Consider the following 18965-nt stretch of genomic DNA (forward strand, 5'->3'; position numbering starts at 1 on the left):
CAGAACACAGTGAAAAATCACTAGAAAAATCAATCATAAAAAAGAAATCTAGAAAAATCTTAAATATTGGATACTAAACTAGATGCAATTAACTACTGCGTCAATGCTGAAATCAAAGAGAAAATAAAAATTCTCAACAAAATCTTAGCAAACCTAATTCAACTTAAACCAAAAATATAGGACAACATGACCAAGAATTATTTGTTTTAGGGATGCAAGAATAACTGAATATATGCAAGTCAGTTAATGCCACACACATCAATAAAGATAAACCAAATATCAATTGATGCAGGAAAATTTTAGACAAAACTGTACATTCTTTTGTGATAAAAATTCTCAACAAAATGGAGAATAAGAATACAAGCCAACACAGTAAAGGCCATGTGCAAAAACCCCACAGTTCATCACACTCAATGACAAAAGATAGAAAGTTTTACCTCTAAGATCAAGCACAAGACAAAAATGTATACTCTTAATCACTAATGTTTAACACATTACTGGATGTCCCAGCCACAACAATTAGGCAAGAAAATACAATAAGAAGAATCTAAGTCAGAAAATAGTAAACTACCACTATTTGCATAGATAATCCTATAGACTCCACTAAAACCTGTTAAAAACAATAAAACAACATGGAGAAGAGGCAAGCTACAAAGTCAACATACAAAAAAAGGTTGCATTTCTTTTTCTAAATTTTGTTAGGCACCATGTTTTTTTTTTGGCTGGAGCAATAGCACAGCAGGTAGGGTCTTTGCCTTGCATGTGGTGAAGCCGGGTTCAATTCCTCCACTCCTATCAGAGAGCACGACAAGCTACTGAGAGTATCTGGCCCACATGGCAGAGCCTGGCAAGCTACCTGTGGCATATTCTATACACCAAAAAAAAAAAGTCTCACAATGGAGACGTTACTGGTGCCCGCTCGAGCAAATCGATGAGCAATGGGATGACAGTGGCAGTGACAATGGTTTTCAATACTATTAATAGTTTGTTATATTTCAGTACGTAAACAATGAATAAAAAGAAATGAAAAAAATCTCATTTACAATCACATCCAAAAATCAAGCGCCTTTACTTTTGTAATTGTAAATCAATTCTTAAAAGAAGGCAAAAGACTGATTTTAGACAAGTAGAACTAAAAGTCACAACTGAAGGAAAATTATTTCATATTCACAGATGGGATGAATTAACATTGTTAAAATGACCACCCTAACCAAGCATTAAATACAGTCAATACAAATTTTGTTCAAATTCCAATGGAATTCTTCAAGGATATAAAATAAATAGTATGAAATTTTGCAAGGGTCGGAAACCCTCCCATCGCTGAATTGCCAAAAACAATCCTGAGCAAAAAAGATGGGAGGCTTTGCATTCTCTGACTTTAAGCTATATTACAAAGCTATTGTAATCAAAACAATATGATATTGGAACAATCGTAGAAACACCAATGTAATAGTACTGTGAATGCCAAAATAAATCCTCAGTTAAAAGAGACAGTTAATATATGACAAATGAGGCAATTAATATGATCCAGGAATGAAGAGCATAAAATAGAAGTTTCTTGAACAAATGGTGATGGGGGGAAAAAAAGCAAAAATAAATGGGATTATATCAAACTAGAAAGCTTTTATATTAGGAAAGACTTATCACTAAAACAGAAAGATAAACTAATTAATGAGAAAATATTCACACATCATACATCAGACAAGGGCTAGTTAGTAAAGATCCATAAAGCACTCACAAGTCTCAACAACAGAAAAACAAATCCAACCAAAAATGGGAGAAGAGTCAAATGGACACTTATCACCTCCAAAAAGGCATAAAAAGGGCCAACAGGCATATAAAAAATGCTCAGTATCACTGGTTAACAGGGTAATGCAAACCAAAGCAATGAGATTACCTCATATTGGTGAGAATGGTCTTTATCAAAAAGTTCAGAAACAAGTGCTGGTGGAGATGTAAAGAAATGACTTTGCTGTTGGAAGGAATGTAAATGGGGTCAGCCTCTAAGGAAGATAATATGGAAATTTCTCAAAACTTTAAAACAGAATTACCATATGACTCAGTAATTCCACTCCTAGCATTATGAACACCTATGTTCACCAGAGCGCATGCTATATATAATTGACAATATCGAGAAAACAAAACCCTAGTACTATTCCAGGATAGATAAGTGGAAAAAGATGTAGTTTATAGATGTACTGAAGTAAAAAGATGAAATTTTGTCTTCCATTGTACCATGAACTTCAGAATTGGAGGCTGTTTGCCAAGTAAGAAGAAGAAAGACACAGCAAAGATTCTCACTTAGACATGGCATTTAATGAAACAAAGTTAGGGAACAGCTAATGTGGAATGAAAACAAACCCTTAGACTCAAACCCCAGAATTGAGTTTCCTTAGGAATGTGGGCAGAGATAGTAGGCTGAAAGGATCCCATGGACTGTACCGGAGGATTATTAGTACTTTTCGGGGTGCTAGGAAGTAAGGGCAGCTGAGGCTTAGGTCGAGAGAACAGATGCCCAGGAGGAAAATATCATGTAGAATCAAATGACTCCCAGGTTACAAAAGCATAGCATTTGGTACAGTCTTCCTGTGTCCATACAAAAGAACATGGATGTGAATAAACTATGGAAAGGACTCAAGAAGAAGAGAAAAACAATATTTACAAGTCAACAGAACACAATGAAAGAAGTTACAAACACAGAGGAATGGGAGCACTGTGACGGGAGTAACCCAATAAACCTAAACTACCTGAGGCTATGTTATCCTACAATATGGTATTAACATTGTACCTTAAATCTCATTAGCACTTATATTCTCGTATGTTACATCTCAATTAAAATCAATTTATTAAGAAATAAAACTGATATTAAAATGATCAGGTGCAGATTCTAAAATATACATCTACAGAATTTAAAGAAACACATTGAAGGGTAAGGGAGAGAGTGAGAGCTCAGTGTTCCAGAGTGCATGCTGGAATATGCTGGGCTGTGTCTGAACCCCAGCACCACATGGCTTCCTGAGCACTGCTCGGTGTGGAATATACTCAACACTTCCAGGATTGCCCTGGTGGCCCCTAGCAGCATTGGGCTGGGTTATGCATATATAACCCCTAATATATGCTCGGAATGCATATACGCATATATGCTTGGAATCCCACTGCTGATTCCTAGCACTTAACCAGCTGTTCGGCTGAGTATGGCCAGGAGGACGCTCTGAGCACTGCTTGCACTGCCTGCAAATCCCGAGAGAAACAAAAAATACTCAATGGGAAAAACAAGAATTACCAGAAACAACTACTTCAAGGCAGAAAAGATGGGGAGGACAAGATGGAAGCAATATATCTATCGCTTAGAATTTGGAATCATATAAATGTTTATAATCAATCTAAATCAAGACCACAAGAAGTCAACCCTAAAACATGAAAAGAAATTTACCTAATTCTATGCAACATAATGTTTGTGCCCTGCATTGTATATTTCAGTAGGATTTAGTGCAGGGCTTAGAAATGAACTAAAAACATTTCCAACTTTATCCAGTAGTTTCGCTACTGGTAGTGCTGTTAGCATCATTAACTGGATTTTCATTCTGGGCCTACCTGCTCTGGGGTCCAGGGACACTCCGGACAAAACTCAGACTAGTGGCGCAGACCTGATCATTTGGTGGGGTCAGGAGACACAGTACTGCTTATGTCTACAGCGATGCTAGGAGTCACCAGGGCACAGTGAGTGGCACTCAGGGCGCATGTATGCAAGGCAGGAGCTTCAGCTGTTTGAGCTATCTCCCCAGCCACAAACACGACTGATTTTGATAATATTTTTGTATTTGCTAAAATAGGCAAATAATTATGGGGGCAAGAAAAATGAAAAGGGGAAGGAAGAGCAGAAAACCTTTAAACTATACCATTACTAAAATTCTATGTGCTTAAAGATGTGATTTTTATTCAAATACCAAAATCAACTTTTAAGGCCTATATATTATGTTGGCAGAATCTCGCACGGCAGAGCCTGGCAAGCTACCTGTGGTGTTTTTGATACACCCAAAACAGTAACAATAATGGGCCTCATTCCCCTGACCCTGAACGCGACAGGGACGCATGGAGACGTTACTGCTGCCCGCTCGAGCAAATTGTTGAGCAACGGGACAACAATGATACAGTGATATATTATGTTGTTTACCACTGGGTCTTTCACTACATTTCAGAACCCCATCTCCTAGCATGTTAAATGCATAACCCAGAGGTTTTCGACCCTTATGTTTCAGAATAAATATACTTAAAAATAATATCCCAAATTTCACCCTAGAGTTATTAAATCAGACTCTCAGGATGGAAGCAATCAAGGATGGATGTGTACTCTGGAAGAAGAACCTTAGGTCCTCCTGCTCAGTCAGCATAGACTCCCTACTCAATCCTTGTTGCTCTGCTTCCAGACCCTCAGCCGAGGCATACTCTTAACAAACGACTTAAGTTCATGCTCATCTTTTAAAATCCCAATTAGCATCACTTGTGTAAAGACTGAATTAGGTTAATACCCCTATATATTTTCACCATCCTCTGTACTTTCCCTTTACTACTCATCTTTCACTAGTCTAACATGTCTGCCAGGTTGTTTTTTTTTTTGGGGGGGTGGTAATCGGAATGGAACCCATGTCTTATGCATGTAAGATTATCTGGTTAATGTTTGCCTCCCAGCTTAGAAGGCAAATTCCAGATGTGTCTTATTTACCACAGTGCCTGGTTCACTGCATGCATATATAGATCATTTATTCAATGAATATATCCCAAATTCTGACCTATTCTTTTTTATCTTATTAGATTTCTCAAATCTATTAAAGGAACCCTATATCCAAAGTCTATAAGTATATCTGTAATCCCATTCAGTCATGCTCTGCATATATTTGGCATGTGCATCACTTTGGTACTTCCAGAAGTCACTGATAGCACTAAAAATGACAATTCTGAGAAGAGAGAGAACTGCTTCCAGCCCCCATGGCCTGCAAAGTGCTATCAATCTATTAACTCAGCAGCCTTAAGATAAGACTTCCCCCGCTCAAATTATAATATTTATTTTATGGTAACTTCCATTTCTCTGCAGATCTTTTTTAAAGCCTGGCACTACCTCTACCCAAGCAGAACTAAATAATTACTCCCACACCTTTCTTTCAATGTTCCTTCCCTCACTTTGCCACTTTATTAGAATAATCTGCTCAGAAGTCTGCCTCTGCCTCTAGCCAAAGCCCCTAAAGTACAGGGAGGTAGTTAACTTTGAATCCCCAGATTCTATCAAAATGCCCCCATTTAGCTGGAAATCAATAAGGAGTGACTACACATGTCCTGTAACTCAGACTATTTAAAGCATTCCCTATTTCTGCTGCCACAGTTTTCAATATAAAAATCTAAGGATCTTTTAAGTACTCTTACCTGTAGCAGAAAGGCAGCAGCATAACTCAGTAGAGCAGGGTGATGGACTAAATTCAAACAATGTTTATGCTCTGCTATTCCAGCTTTCTTTAAGATTTCAGGCTCAATATAGATTCCTTCCTGGAGTTGTCTGGATGTCCACAGGCAACCAACCATGGCTGTTAAATACTGATTAAATTCTTGGTAGGTTCTGCTACTGATATTGAACTCTGATTTGGTCTATTGAGAAAGGAGGAGAAAGCCATTATCAATGATTTTCCTTTACTTTTAATTTTCAACAGATCATATATACCTATACTAAATTTTTGAGCAATGGTGATTGAACACAAAGGTTTGTCATCCATACCTGTTGTGACAACTCATTTTCCTTGGCAGCAGTCAAATTTTTATGATACCTAGTGAGGGGGGAACAAATAGAATTAAACTTTAAAATTAAGTGTATTATAAATATCCAGTTGTCTAGGAAAAGACTGTTATTCTTTGTGATATACTGTCCTCAAAGAATAAAAATAAAGGTTCAAAAATGAGTTATACAATAAATATGCCATTTGGCTCCAAGTAAATTATATTTAAATAGAAAGAATATGAAGGGTTGGAGAGGCAGTCAAGTTGGTAGTGTGCGTGGCTTGGACGTAGCTGAATTGGGTTAAAGTGAGCAGGCAGTGCGATAGGTCCCCCACCAGGAGTGATTTCTGATGGCAGAGCCATGAGGAGGCCAGAAGCCAGGGGTAAGCCCTGAGCACCACTGGTGTGGTCAAAAGAACAAAAACCCCAAACAAAAGAGAAAATACTTGTAGTGCTTCGTATTAAAATTCAGAGTCTCAAAAGACATGAAAAATATCAGTGACTATTAAAAAATCAATAGTCACTGATAGAAAATATATTTTCCTAGTGTGCAAAACAGCAGAGTAGATAGGAGAAAGAAAAATTTTGAAGTGTCATTATTTTCTTGCCTTAAAGCTATTTTGTTTTTGTTTGGGGGCCATACTCAGCAATGCTCGGGGCTTCCTCCAGTCTCTGTGCTGAGGGGTCATCCTGGGCAGTGCTTAAGGGACCATATGTAGTGCCAGCGATCCAACCCGGGCCATGCCTCACAACTATATTTAATTAGCCATCTAAGTGGCTTAATACCCGTGGTATATTCAATATGCCAAAAACAGTAACAAGTCTTCCAATGACGTTACTAGTTACTAGTGCCTGCTTGAGCAAATCGACGAGCAACAGGAGGACAGTGATATAAAAATCATGTAATCTTCAAGCCACTTTTCTCCCTTTGGAACATATCTTGCTTACTGGCTTTCTATGTATGTTTGCTTTCTTGGTTTTCCACTCTGGAGAAACCCATGCTCTCTCTTGAACACATATTTCCTGTTTTTCTCTTCTCTTACATCTTTCTAAATAAGTTTGGTTCAATAAAAACTATCTTGCTTCACTAAAAAAAAAATAAAATAGTTTAAGCCCTAAAAATAGTGCCAAAAGACTACACTTTATGTACTGAAAACAGTAATTTCAGTATATTAGTTAAAGAATTAGAGGTAAATCAAAATAATATTTATAGTTTCATATACTAGGACTAGCAACCCTTATTTCCCAGATATTGTTTTGTCTTTTTACTACAGAAGTTAGAAATACATAATTTTTCTTTCAGACACAGCAGTGACAGGACTGAAGATACAGTATCACTGTCATCACTGTCATCCCATTGCTCATCGATTTGCTCGAGTGGGCACCAGTAACGTCTCCATTGTGAGACATGTTGCTACTGTATTTTGGCATACCGAATACGCCACAGGTAGCTTGCCAGGCTCTGCCGTGCGGGCGAGATACTCTCGGTAGCTTGCTGGGCACTCCGAGAGGGGCAGAGGAATCGAACCCGGGTCGGCCGCGTGCAAGGCAAACGCCCTACCACTGTGCTATAGCTCCAGCTGAAGATAGAGTATACAGGTTAGAGCACTTGCCTTGCATGCGGCCAACACCAGTTTGACCCCTGGCACCACATACCCAAGCACCGCCAGAAGTGATTCCTGATTTTAGAGCCAGGAGTGAGCCCTGGGCACCACCAGATGTGGCCCCTGCCCACCACCAAAAAACAGACACAGCAATGAGAACTAGCAACACTATGTGCAGAAGTACCACTGCACAAAAGATCCTTAACAGCTACTTATTTAAACTACTATCTCCCGGGATTGGAGAGATAGTATAGTGGGTAGGGTGCCTGCCTGGCACTCAGGTTTGATTCCTGGCACCCTGAGTACAGGGTCAGTATTAAGTCCTGAGCACAGCCAGTACAACCTTCAAACAAATAAAATTCTTATAAAAATTTAACTGAATCCCTGAGATAGATCCTTACAAAGCAGTTCATGATTAAATTTCAATCACACAGTGTTCCAATACCACCCTTCAACCAGTACACATTTCCCAGCACCAGTTTCCCTCCCATCACCCCCCGACTCCACATCAATAGCAGGTCTTCTCTCTCCCTTCCCCCCTCTCTCCCTTCTTCCCTCTCTCCCATTTGGGCATTGTGGTTTGCAATACAGATACTGAAATGTTATCAGGAATATCCCTTTACCTACTTTTAACACTTCATCCTTGTCCAACATAATCATTTCCAGCGATTATTGTCATACTGTTCCCTTCTCTATCTTACTTACTCTCAGCCTCACACATACTTGTGGTTGATTCCAACCACTGACCAGTTCTCTTAGCCCCTGTTTTCTCTGGCTGTGGATATTAGTCTTCTACTATATATGAATTAAAATTCTTATCTCCCACAATGACATAGTAAAAAACAATAGTCCTATATTGGGAAGTCACTCCCCAAAGAAAGTCAAGTCTCCTTTTTTCACAGACCTAAGTAGAAAATTGATAATCATTTTATTGTACTATAGTTGAAAAATCAAGATAGAATTATGCAGTGTTTATTCATTATACAGTAAAAAAAAATTGTACCTGTGCATAATGTAACAGAGCTGGTTTAGGATACTGGAATCTATGCTGAGGAGTGCAGAATAGAAGACACCAGGAGGAAATACCACCAACAATGGAAGGTTATAATTGATATATATGTCACATGCCTTTTGAGAGAAATGGTAGAATCAGCATATAAGCTGTAACTCAGAACCCCTCAACTGATTTCATAACCTTATAATGATCAGTAAAATATAAACGATAACATAAGGGCTTAGACCTGCCTGATTCGTAAATACGTGGCCACATGTCTTGCTTAAAAATATATTTCACCAAGCATCATCCTTACCAGAAAGGATTGTTTCTAGAAGATAATTACTAAAATCTTTCCATTTAAGGGGAAGAAATGGAGAAAGTACATTTCTTTCTCCCTAAGTTCCCTAAATGTTGACTTATCATATCAGTGATCAACCTGTAAAACCCAAAGGGCAAACCTCTAACTAATATAATACAACTCAACTATGTATTGACACACTGGGAGGCAGTCAGAAAAGCTGAAATTAGCAGGCAATTTCTGCAATATGTAATGGTTCTGCCCAGGCTGAATATGATAAAACAGAAAAGGAACAGGCACCAGAAGAGACATTATCAAACTTATATGGCTTTCAGAAAATCATTACTCAGCAAACACCCCACCCATTGGAAATCTACCTTTCATCAGCAAACAGAAAGTGCATCCCAACTGCACCCAGAACTATTATCTTTCCCCCCTAGATCATTGCAGTTGGGAGGATGGTTTCACCTACTTGGGAAAACACTATACTGGAAGAATAAGGTGGGGGGCTGGAGCGATAGCACAGCCGGTAGGGTGTTAGCCTTGCACACGGCCGACCCGGGTTCAATTCCCAGCATCCCACATGGTCCCCCGACCACCGCCAGGGGTAATTCCTGAGTGCAGAGCCAGGAGTTAATCCCTGTGCATCGCTTGGGTGTGACCCAAACCCCCCTCCCCCAAAAAAAAGAAGGTGGTTGACTAGTGGATATGGAAAGTTGGACACACACGAAGGTTCAGTTTTTGCCAGGGGCTGGGAGTATACATAGATGAGCACAAGTGATAGATTTGCTAATAATATATTAAAAAACAGCATCAAGCAGCAAAATATCTATTAAAGTGATTCCTGGACCAAAAAAGGCATGATTTTTTCACTTTTTTAAATGGAAGTCAGTTATTATTCAGGTGAGAATACAGTCAACTTCAAAATGTGCAGCTTTATTTAAATTATGCTAATTATGGTCCATAGCCAAACTTAGTGATTGTTTATAAATGTTAAATAATAAGCCAGTAGATAACAACAACAAAATCTAAGTAGATAACATAGAATATGAATTACCTTCTTGTAGAAATCCAAAATGAAATGCAATAAGACAGTGTGGTTGCTTTCCAAGCGCACTGCATTGGTGGACAGCCAGCCCACATAGTGAATCAGTTTAGCCACAGAGCTCATGGATTCACCTAACGTTGTCTCTCTGCAATAAGAAATCATGCCATTTGGCTATATGTTAACAAGTCTTCACAATTTCCAAGCTACAGCTGGATAACATACAGCAAAACATTACTCAGTGTTCCAACATATAAGTAATTTGTTTCTCTCTGCTTTGACCCAGACCAGGCAGTGCTTGAAGCCAATTGCAATGGTGGTTGGGGGATCATGCAGAGCCAGAGAAGAAACTTAGGGTTCCCACATGCAAAGCCTGTACCCTAGTCCTTTGAGCTGTCACCCTAGTTCCAATGTCTAAGTTCTTCATCAAGTTGGAAGGTTAAATCATCAAACTACACTTAGTCCTGTAAGAAGCCAATAAGATCACATCACAGAATACCCTCAGGAATGAGTCTTTACTAGTAAATACCAGAGAAGTGAAAGATTAAGTTCCATACAGACTCTATGGGTGCCATCAAAGTCCAGGGACCAAAGACGTTTCAGTAAATTAGTTCCTAGTAATTGATAAACACTGAACTCTTGTACTCCGCTATGGAAATCTAGGAATCTTCACTATGGAAATGTGAAACACATCTTTAAAAACCTAGAAAAATGGGCAATCTTGTAAGGAGTAAGAGATGAAAAGGGTTTGTAAGAAGGTGACATCAAAAACACAGAATAGAGCTGAAGATGTGGCTTAGTGGTGGATGTATGCCTCACAAGTAAATATTATTAAAAATATTTTCACTTTAGCCCTACTGCTGAGACTACCATCTTCTAGTAAATCACCAAAATGGGTAACCGTAAGGGAAAGATAAGCACCTGCAATGTTATCTAGGCTTTTAAAAAACCTAACGTTGCTCTCTTGGCAACATACGTATGATGCCACAAGACAGGTAATACTGTGGACATAAAAGGAATAGGTATTGTTCAAAAAATCAATGCCCCACAAATACGGCCAAATTCTTTCAATACAGAAATAATCCAGAGTGCTACTCAGCAGACAGCTGGCAATGCTGTTCAACAAGCAAGGGCAAAAACCTTGCCAGAAAAATCAATGTTTGTATTCAGCATATCAAGTACTCTAAGAACCAAGAGAGCTTCCTGGAAGTGTGAGGGAAATGATCAGCAAAAAGCAAGTTGGAGACAAAAGGTACTTGGGGTCAACTGAAGGGTCAGGCTGCTCCACTGAGAGCGGCACAATTTGTGAGAATCAACAGAAAAGAAGTGATTTGCAGGCTATGAATCTCTACGAATTCATGCCATGGGGACTCTGAGAAAGTAATTCGACTGGTAATAAAATGTTTTCGCTTTAACTGGAATTCAATTCAATCCTGAGACTGAAAAAAGTAAAAATTGGCGCTACTTTCCTTCTAGTAAAATTCACATCTGAATTTTTTGTTTGTTTGGGGGGCCGCCACTTGCAGTGCTGAGGGCTGGCTCCTGGCTCGACCTGAGCTCAGGGGTCAGTCCTGGCGGGGCTTGGATGAGCATTGAGGGTGCCGCAGATCGAACCTGGCTCAGCTGCGTGCAAGGCAAGTGCCACACTCGCAGTGCCATCTCTCCAGCCCTCCAGATCAGAATATTAAGTGATAAGTGGACTAGCAAAATATAGACACATAGAGTTTTTTAAGCCTGCAAATCAGCGCTCAGCCCAGTGACACAAGGTCAACCAAGATAGCAGTTTGATGTCAGAGCTCAAGGATATGGTGCTGTGGCCTCCTGGGCTACATTTTGCAATGCATGAGAGGTTTGTGGTGCCAAGGATTATATCTGGGTCTCACACACGCCCTCAGCCCTGTACCATCTTCTCATTCCCAAGTATACGTAGGTTTAAAGCTTGAGGGATGTTGGGGACTGCTCAGGACCCTAAACAAAAGAGGACCCCGAAACCTTTACTCTGGACAAACTGGAAAATTCCATTACCAGCTTTGCATGACCTGAGGCAAAGGTGCCCTTGTGACAAAGGAAATAGCCAAACTCAAGAGGTAAAAGTAGCCCAGGGCAGTTAACTGAGAGACCCCATAAAGCCCTAAAGTAGAATACCTTCCTCTACCTTGTGCATTCCTCCTGCCAGATGCTCCTGCCAGATAGACCCTTGCCTTCCCCTCCCCACTATTTCTCAATCTACTCTTGAAGAATGTTGTAAGCCCACCTAATACACCCCGAACCTTTCCTTATTTGGTCTGAGAAGACACTTCCCTGATGATTGACAACTTATGTACCAACCCCCTGCTAAGAAAAGTATAAAGCCAGTGTGGCAGTTAATAAAGTTGCCCTTGATCGGCATGTGTCGTCTTGGGCCCCCTGTTTACTAACCTCACTAGTCTTATTTCAGATCGGGACCCTCACAGAATCCACCTAATTAGGAGCGCTTTCCACTGTTGTCTCTCCGCGGGCCGGAGAGATCTCCAGGGGAAAGCGCAACTGGCGCCCAGCGTGGGTTCGTGAGTTAGGCCACCCGATCGGACGGCAAAGCGGCGACGAGTCCGGAGCCACTCATAAGGCGTCAGGTAAGCCCCCTAGGGGTGACGCAGAGCTGGGTTAGTCTAATAAGGTACCTTTTCACCGCCGTCCCATTCACCCCTCTTAAAGATGGGGTCAGGAATCAGTCAGGAACCTGAATTTATTGAAGGCATTCAGGAAGACTTACGTGACAGACATATCGAGGTTAGGAATAGGGTTATTTTAAAGTCCCTCCCTTTTGTTCACAAGATTTGTCCCAAGTTTGTTGTTCCTTGTCCCACGATCAATTGTGTTTCTTGGGAGCGGGTAGGCTCTGAGCTCACTTCCTTTTTTGCTTCTAAAGGTTCGGAGGCTGACAAAAGATTTATGCTCCAATACTGGTCGCTCCTCAAATCCATTATCACTAGTGCCCACGACAACCCCCGTTTGGCCCAGATTATTAGCACGGCCCAAGAGCGCTTAGAGGTGGTCTCCAGGGGCTGTTCCCATGCCGCCTCTCGCGCCCAATCCATCTCGGACCTTCCTACTGTTGCTTCTGATCCCTCCCCTCCGAGACCCGACCCGAATCCCTGCCCCCGGACAAGGGCATGATGACTTTAGAAATCAACGGGAAGGAGCTTTGGGGTCTGATTGACATTGGTGCAGATGTAACGATCATTGCCAAGAAAGACTGGCCAAAAGAGTGGCCCCTCACCTCCTCGCTGACTCACCTTCAGGGTACAGGCCAATCCCAAAACCTTATGTTAAGTTTGTCCGCACTTGATTGGCGCACCGAGGAGGGCAAATCCGGGACTGTATGCCCTTATGTTCTGCCTGGGCTCCCTGTCAATATCTGGGGCAGGGATATTCTCTCACAAATGGGCTTTTTACTAATTGACACCAAGGGCCCCTTCCCATTGAAAAATTACAGGCCGCCAAGTTGTTAGTGCAGGAACAGCCCGGCACCCCACCCCCATTTTTGTGATAAAAAAGAAATCCGGTAGTTGGAGGCTCCTCCATGACCTCCGGGAAATAAATAAAACTATGATCCCCATAGTCGCCACCCAGCCTGGCCTCCCTTGCCCATCGGCTATTCCCCATGTCAACTCTAAGATTGTCCTTATTCTTAAGAATTGCCTTTTCTCCATTCCCCTCCACCCAGAGGATTGCAAACGGTTTGCCTTTTCTCTCCCTATCACAAACTGTGCTGGGCCCCAGCCCTCGCTTCCATTGGAAAGTCCTGCCCCAAGGCATGGCCAATAGCCCTACCCTTTGCCACTTCCATAATTTACCCTTTTTGCGCTCTTTTATCCCTCCTTTTACTTTGTTCGTTACATGGACAACATCCTCTTGGCCGGTGCAGCCGCTGACCTGCTTCACTCGGCTGCGCAGCGTCTGACTCAGACGCTGTAACACAGGGGTTTCCGCATTTCCTAGGATAATACAGATGCACCCTCCCAGCTTTTCCTTGGTTTTGACCTTGCTGCCGTGTCCAAATTATTTGCCTCGACCCCTCAACCCTTTAATCTTTATACAGATAGCTTTTATATCGCCACCCCCTCTCCCTGGAACACACCAAATGAAAATTGGCAGTTGGTGACTGCTACGGGATCTATGAGCAGTAAATAATACCATGATCATTTTTGGGGGTACTTCAACCTGGACTGCCGTCCCCAGCAGCCATTCCTTCAGAAATGTGTAAGACAGTACTCGATTTAAAAGACTGCTTTTTCTCAATTCCCTTGCATCCTGATGATCACCCCTGCTTTGCCTCTAGTTTGCTAGCTTCTTATTAGAAAGAGCCCGATGTACATTGTAGCAACCCCATTGTCAGGGGGACAAGACCAAAAGTAATGTGGACGCCCGTAGGGCAGGTTTAAGAATTTCTGTGTGAATGTGGTGCGTGGGGTGCGCACCCGCGTGAAAGAGGACCGGTCCGAGCAAGTGCAGGAGTGTGATTTGTGCGTGTGCACTTAGTGTGTGTGTATATTTGTCTCATTATATTTCTCTTAGTTATGCTTATTATTATCAGCAGAGAAGTCAGGAAAATGCAAGATCATGTGGTTGAGTGTTTAATAATATCAGGAATGAAAAAGTGTGTCGTTAAGGTGGTCTATCCGCCTCAGAAGTAGTCTTGATCTTAAAATTGTAACATCTGACAACTTAGGTTTCAACAACTTTCTCATGGATTGTTTTGCCGGCTTATATCAACAAAAGCGCTTTCTTGACCCGTTTTTCACAAGCAAGGAAACTGGCTGGTCAGGCAGAGAAACGGGGAGCAATGTTCCCAATCGGCCGACAGGGCTTAACTTTGCCCTGGGGACTTGTTCCTTCCTTTCTCAGTCTATCAGTTTTTTCCCTGCCATTTCTGAAGGGTCAGATCGATAGATCAACTGCAGATGTGTGCACATGTACATGTGGTGTTTTTAGTGAACTTATTGTCTGTCTGTTTGTCTGTCTGTCTGTCTCTCTATGTGGAACACTTGAGTGCTGGAGCCAGAATGAAAATCAGTGGTAAAAAAATTAGTCCTGGGGAAAACAGGATCATCTCGAGAGATCAGAGTGATATGCAGTTCAGCAATTTAAAGGATCTATGTGATTTTGGAACCTGTTAGACCAGGTTTAAACAAAGATTTCTAATTAGAATGTGGCGCCTACAACGAAATTGAAATTTTTAGTCTAAAATTCTTATTGGAAGAACATTAATAGTTATTACCAATTGAAATTCTTTTGAATTCCAGTATCTGTACTATCTAGAAACAGCTACAGAACTAGAGCCAGAAATCTAAAAGTGAATTGAGAATTTAGAGTGCAAGGTTTATCTTATAAGCCTCTGCTAATTTTAATGAGGAATTTAGCTGTTTTTCAAACAACAGAGGTACAGAAACCCTCAAAATAAACAAAGTTACTTGTGTTTCCATAGACATTTGATAGTCAAAATTTTTTTTTCTATGCTATTATCATAATTTGGTTAAAAAAATATATATATATATATGAATACCCGAAGGGCTCTTTCTGTGTTTGACAGCATGCTTGTATTGTGGAATTGATAAAGTTAGAAAGCTCATGATTTGAACTAAGGTACAAAAACTGTTGAACTTAAGCCAAAGAAGATTTACTCATGTTTCATGAAAATTGATGGTTTAAAGGTCTTATGCTGTTGTGTCAATGTACTTATACATCTGCATTGGATTATTAGAATGTGAGCTGAAATAATTGTAGTAAAAACAGGTTCGAAGAGTAATGGTTTAGTTAAAACATGAGTTTTTTGGAGTTCTAAAATTGGTTGCAAAACTTGTCCTACCAGTGTTTTATTGGATTTGAGATAACAAAAAAAAAAAAAATTTTTTTTTTTTTAAGCTACTTAGCTCAGGGTCATAAGGAGTGAGAGTTTTTAAAGATTTCCCTGGATCTACCCCCGCCCCCCAGCATTCCCAGCTCTGCCCCAGTCAGACTGGAAAATGCAGACCCTCCTCAGCAGTGAATTCTAATCACACTTTTGCCCAGCAGATAAGACTTGCTAATCCAGTTTTTTGACTCTTCCAAGTATCTGGTTCTTGCAACTTTGTGAATGAGAAAGGGCTTGGGAAACAATTGATTCTTATATTTGCATTAGAACACACAAAAAAGAAATAGTGGGAAACCTCCTTGTAGGAGGAGAAGTCTATGCTTATATTTTAACAGATGACACCTACTAATGTACTCCTGGTCCTGCTATGGCTTCATCTGGAGTGAACTTCATCCTCCTGGTACTGACCCAGACTCCACAACCCACAAGGTCCTGCCGACCTGACTGCTGCGGTTCGCGACCTCGCTGACCCTGCCCAGGACGCCGTGACCCCCGACTCTCCTGTCCACCATGACGGGGCTCATGCTTCCACCTCCCCTGCCCCCTTATCTCCCCTTTCCCCATCTCCTTCTGATTTTTAGCCCCCCTCCTTTTTTTGGGTACCTCCCTTGTTTCCTCCCAGATTTTTAATTTTACTTGGCAAGTCCTTAATGAAGCGGGCGATGTTGTCAATTCCACTTCCACTTTGCTTCTACTACACCCTGGCCCGAGCTCTGGGTTGACCTCTGCGCCCTCCCAATGCCCAGCCGTTTCTGGTCTCTCCCTGATTACGCTGGCGGTCGCGCGCCCAAAGCCGTTCCTGGCCATAGCGTCATTTCTGGCTGCTCCGCCCGCCGCCACCGCCAGAAACTTCTTTCTGACCCCATCTACGTTTGCCCTGGCCGCCGCCATAGGCTACAACATAACCCCTCTCTTGCCCGCACTTGTGGCGATTGCCCTGATTTTTTTTTGTGCCACCTGGGGCTGCGAGACCACGGGGGACACCTATAAGAAACCTTCCTCCCCCTGGGACTTTATCACGATCCGACGAGCACCTCACACGCCCTCTGTCGATTGCAACCGTGCGTGAAATTTCCTCACCATCCAATTCACTTCTGCTGGCTAACGGCATCCCTGGTCCAATACTTTGCCCTGGGCTCTTCACCTGTATCACCTCGGCTACGATAAAGGCTTCACCTTCTCCCTTCGCCTTCTAAAAACTGCCCTCTCCTCATGCCCTATTTCCATGGGCCCCAACAACACCTTTCACCATCATCGCCCCCCTGCCCTCCGTCCCTACCCACCGGCGCCCTCCGGGTCCCCGCCACGCACATCCTTCTTCCGTCCTACTCTGCCTGCGGGTCCAGCACCCTCTTCTCAGCTCACCCTGAATATGGTCAACGCCTCTGCTGCCGCCATCACCGACCCCGCCTATGACCAATGCTGGATCTGCTACTCCTCTCAACCGCCATTCTACGAAGGCATTGCTGTCCTCGGCTCTCCATTGAACGTCTCTGACGCCAACGAACTCCGCTGGGAAGTGGGGCCCATGCACCGATTGACTTTGGGACATGTGGTGGGATCCGGACTTTGCCTATTGGGGCCCGATATGCTCCCCCCGTATGATTTAGTACCCGTTTGCAATCAGACTCTTGTTATATCCAATTCCTCCCTCCGCGTTAATGCCACCTTCTATCCTTCCTAAGTCGTGGCCCCCGCTGATACGTACTTCGCCTGTTCCTCTGGCCTGACTCCTCACATTGTTACATCTGCCTTCCTGGCACATAGAGATTACTGCATTTTGGTTCTGCTTTTGCCACGCCTCACGGTTCGCCCTGCCGATGCCCTGCTCTTCTCCTCTTCTTCCTCTCTCCTGCGCCACCAACGTGAGCCTGTTACTGCCATCACCTTTGCCCTCCTTCTCGGTCTGGGTGGTACAGGCGCCGGTACGGGCATCTACTCCCTTATCTCCTCTCAGGAAAACTTCCACCAACTGTCCCTTGCTGTGGAGGCTGATGTCCGAAAACTTAAATAGGGCCTTCTATACCTAACTGACACTGTTGGCTCTCTGGCTGAGGTCGTCCACCTTAACAGACACAGCCCTGAGCTGGCCTTTTTGAGAGAGGGGGGAGTATGTGCCGCTCTTTAGGAGGAATGCTGTTTCTTTAAAGATAAGCTTGGGCTAGTTAAGGATAGCATTAGATGAGTGGAAGAAAGCTTAGAGTAAAGGAAAAGATTGAGAGACCAGGAGGAATCTTGGTATAAAAATTGGTTTTCCACCTCACCCTGGCTCTTGACGCTGTTGCCTAGCCTCCTTGGACCCTTCATTGGGTTCTTACTGCTAGTTTCCTTTGGCCCATGGGCATTCCGCCGACTCATAAATTTCAGTAAGAACCAGGTTGATGAGGCAACCAAACGTTCAGTACAGGTCCACTCTCAGCAGCTCTCCCAACACGACCCCGAAGGGCTGGATAGCTTGGAAAAGCCCACACTTCAGCCCCTGAGCTTTGCGGAGTTCGAGCACCTGAGCACCTGGCATACCGCCCCTGCTCACTCTGTTCCCGGCTGTGGAAATGCCTAAGACGGGGATAGCTTGGTGCCAGTATCTGGGTGCGAACATGGCACCACCTACAGTCATGCACTCATTTTTCTAACCTTTTTTGGTCACTGCCATGTCCAGAACTGGAAGCCCACTAAGTAACCTAAGACAGGCACTCCACCCACTCGCTCATTTTTATAATAGAAAAAGGGGGGAGATGTTGGGGACTGCTCAGGACCCTAAACAAAAGAGGACCCCGAAACCTTTACTCTGGACAAACTGGAAAATTCCATTACCAGCTTTGCATGACCTGAGGCAAAGGTGCCCTTGTGACAAAGGAAATAGCCAAACTCAAGAGGTAAAAGTAGCCCAGGACAGTTAACTGAGAGACCCCATAAAGCCCTAAAGTAGAATACCTTCCTCTACCTTGTGCATTCCTCCTGCCAGATGCTCCTGCCAGATAAACCCTTGCCTTCCCCTCCCCACTATTTCTCAATCTACTCTTGAAGAATGTTGTAAGCCCACCTAATACACCCCGAACCTTTCCTTATTTGGTCTGAGAAGACACTTCCCTGATGATTGACAACTTATGTACCAACCCCCTGCTAAGAAAAGTATAAAGCCAGTGTGGCAGTTAATAAAGTTGCCCTTGATCGGCATGTGTCGTCTTGGGCCCCCTGTTTACTAACCTCACTAGTCTTATTTCAGATCGGGACCCTCACAGAATCCACCTAATTAGGAGCGCTTTCCACTGTTGTCTCTCCGCGGGCCGGAGAGATCTCCAGGGGAAAGCGCAGAGGGACAATGCTAAGTACTACTATCCATATCATGATGATTTCGAGCCAGT

At 42.7% G+C, this 18965-nt stretch overlaps 1 protein-coding gene across 1 annotated transcript in view; it reads right to left on the bottom strand.

Moving 5' to 3' along the window:
- Window positions 1-18965, bottom strand: part of CENPI (centromere protein I) — a 91172-nt gene that overhangs the window by 8140 nt on the left and 64067 nt on the right. Inside the window, exons 15-18 of the mRNA XM_004611687.1 lie at window positions 9720-9855; window positions 8371-8495; window positions 5765-5813; window positions 5419-5637 (exon numbers count right to left, since the gene is read on the bottom strand). Coding sequence (XP_004611744.1) covers window positions 5419-5637; window positions 5765-5813; window positions 8371-8495; window positions 9720-9855 — 529 coding nt within the window. The remainder of the gene's footprint in view (window positions 1-5418; window positions 5638-5764; window positions 5814-8370; window positions 8496-9719; window positions 9856-18965) is intronic.

The sequence above is a fragment of the Sorex araneus genome, chromosome X (genome assembly GCF_027595985.1).
Source record: "Sorex araneus isolate mSorAra2 chromosome X, mSorAra2.pri, whole genome shotgun sequence".
Taxonomy (NCBI): domain Eukaryota; kingdom Metazoa; phylum Chordata; class Mammalia; order Eulipotyphla; family Soricidae; genus Sorex; species Sorex araneus.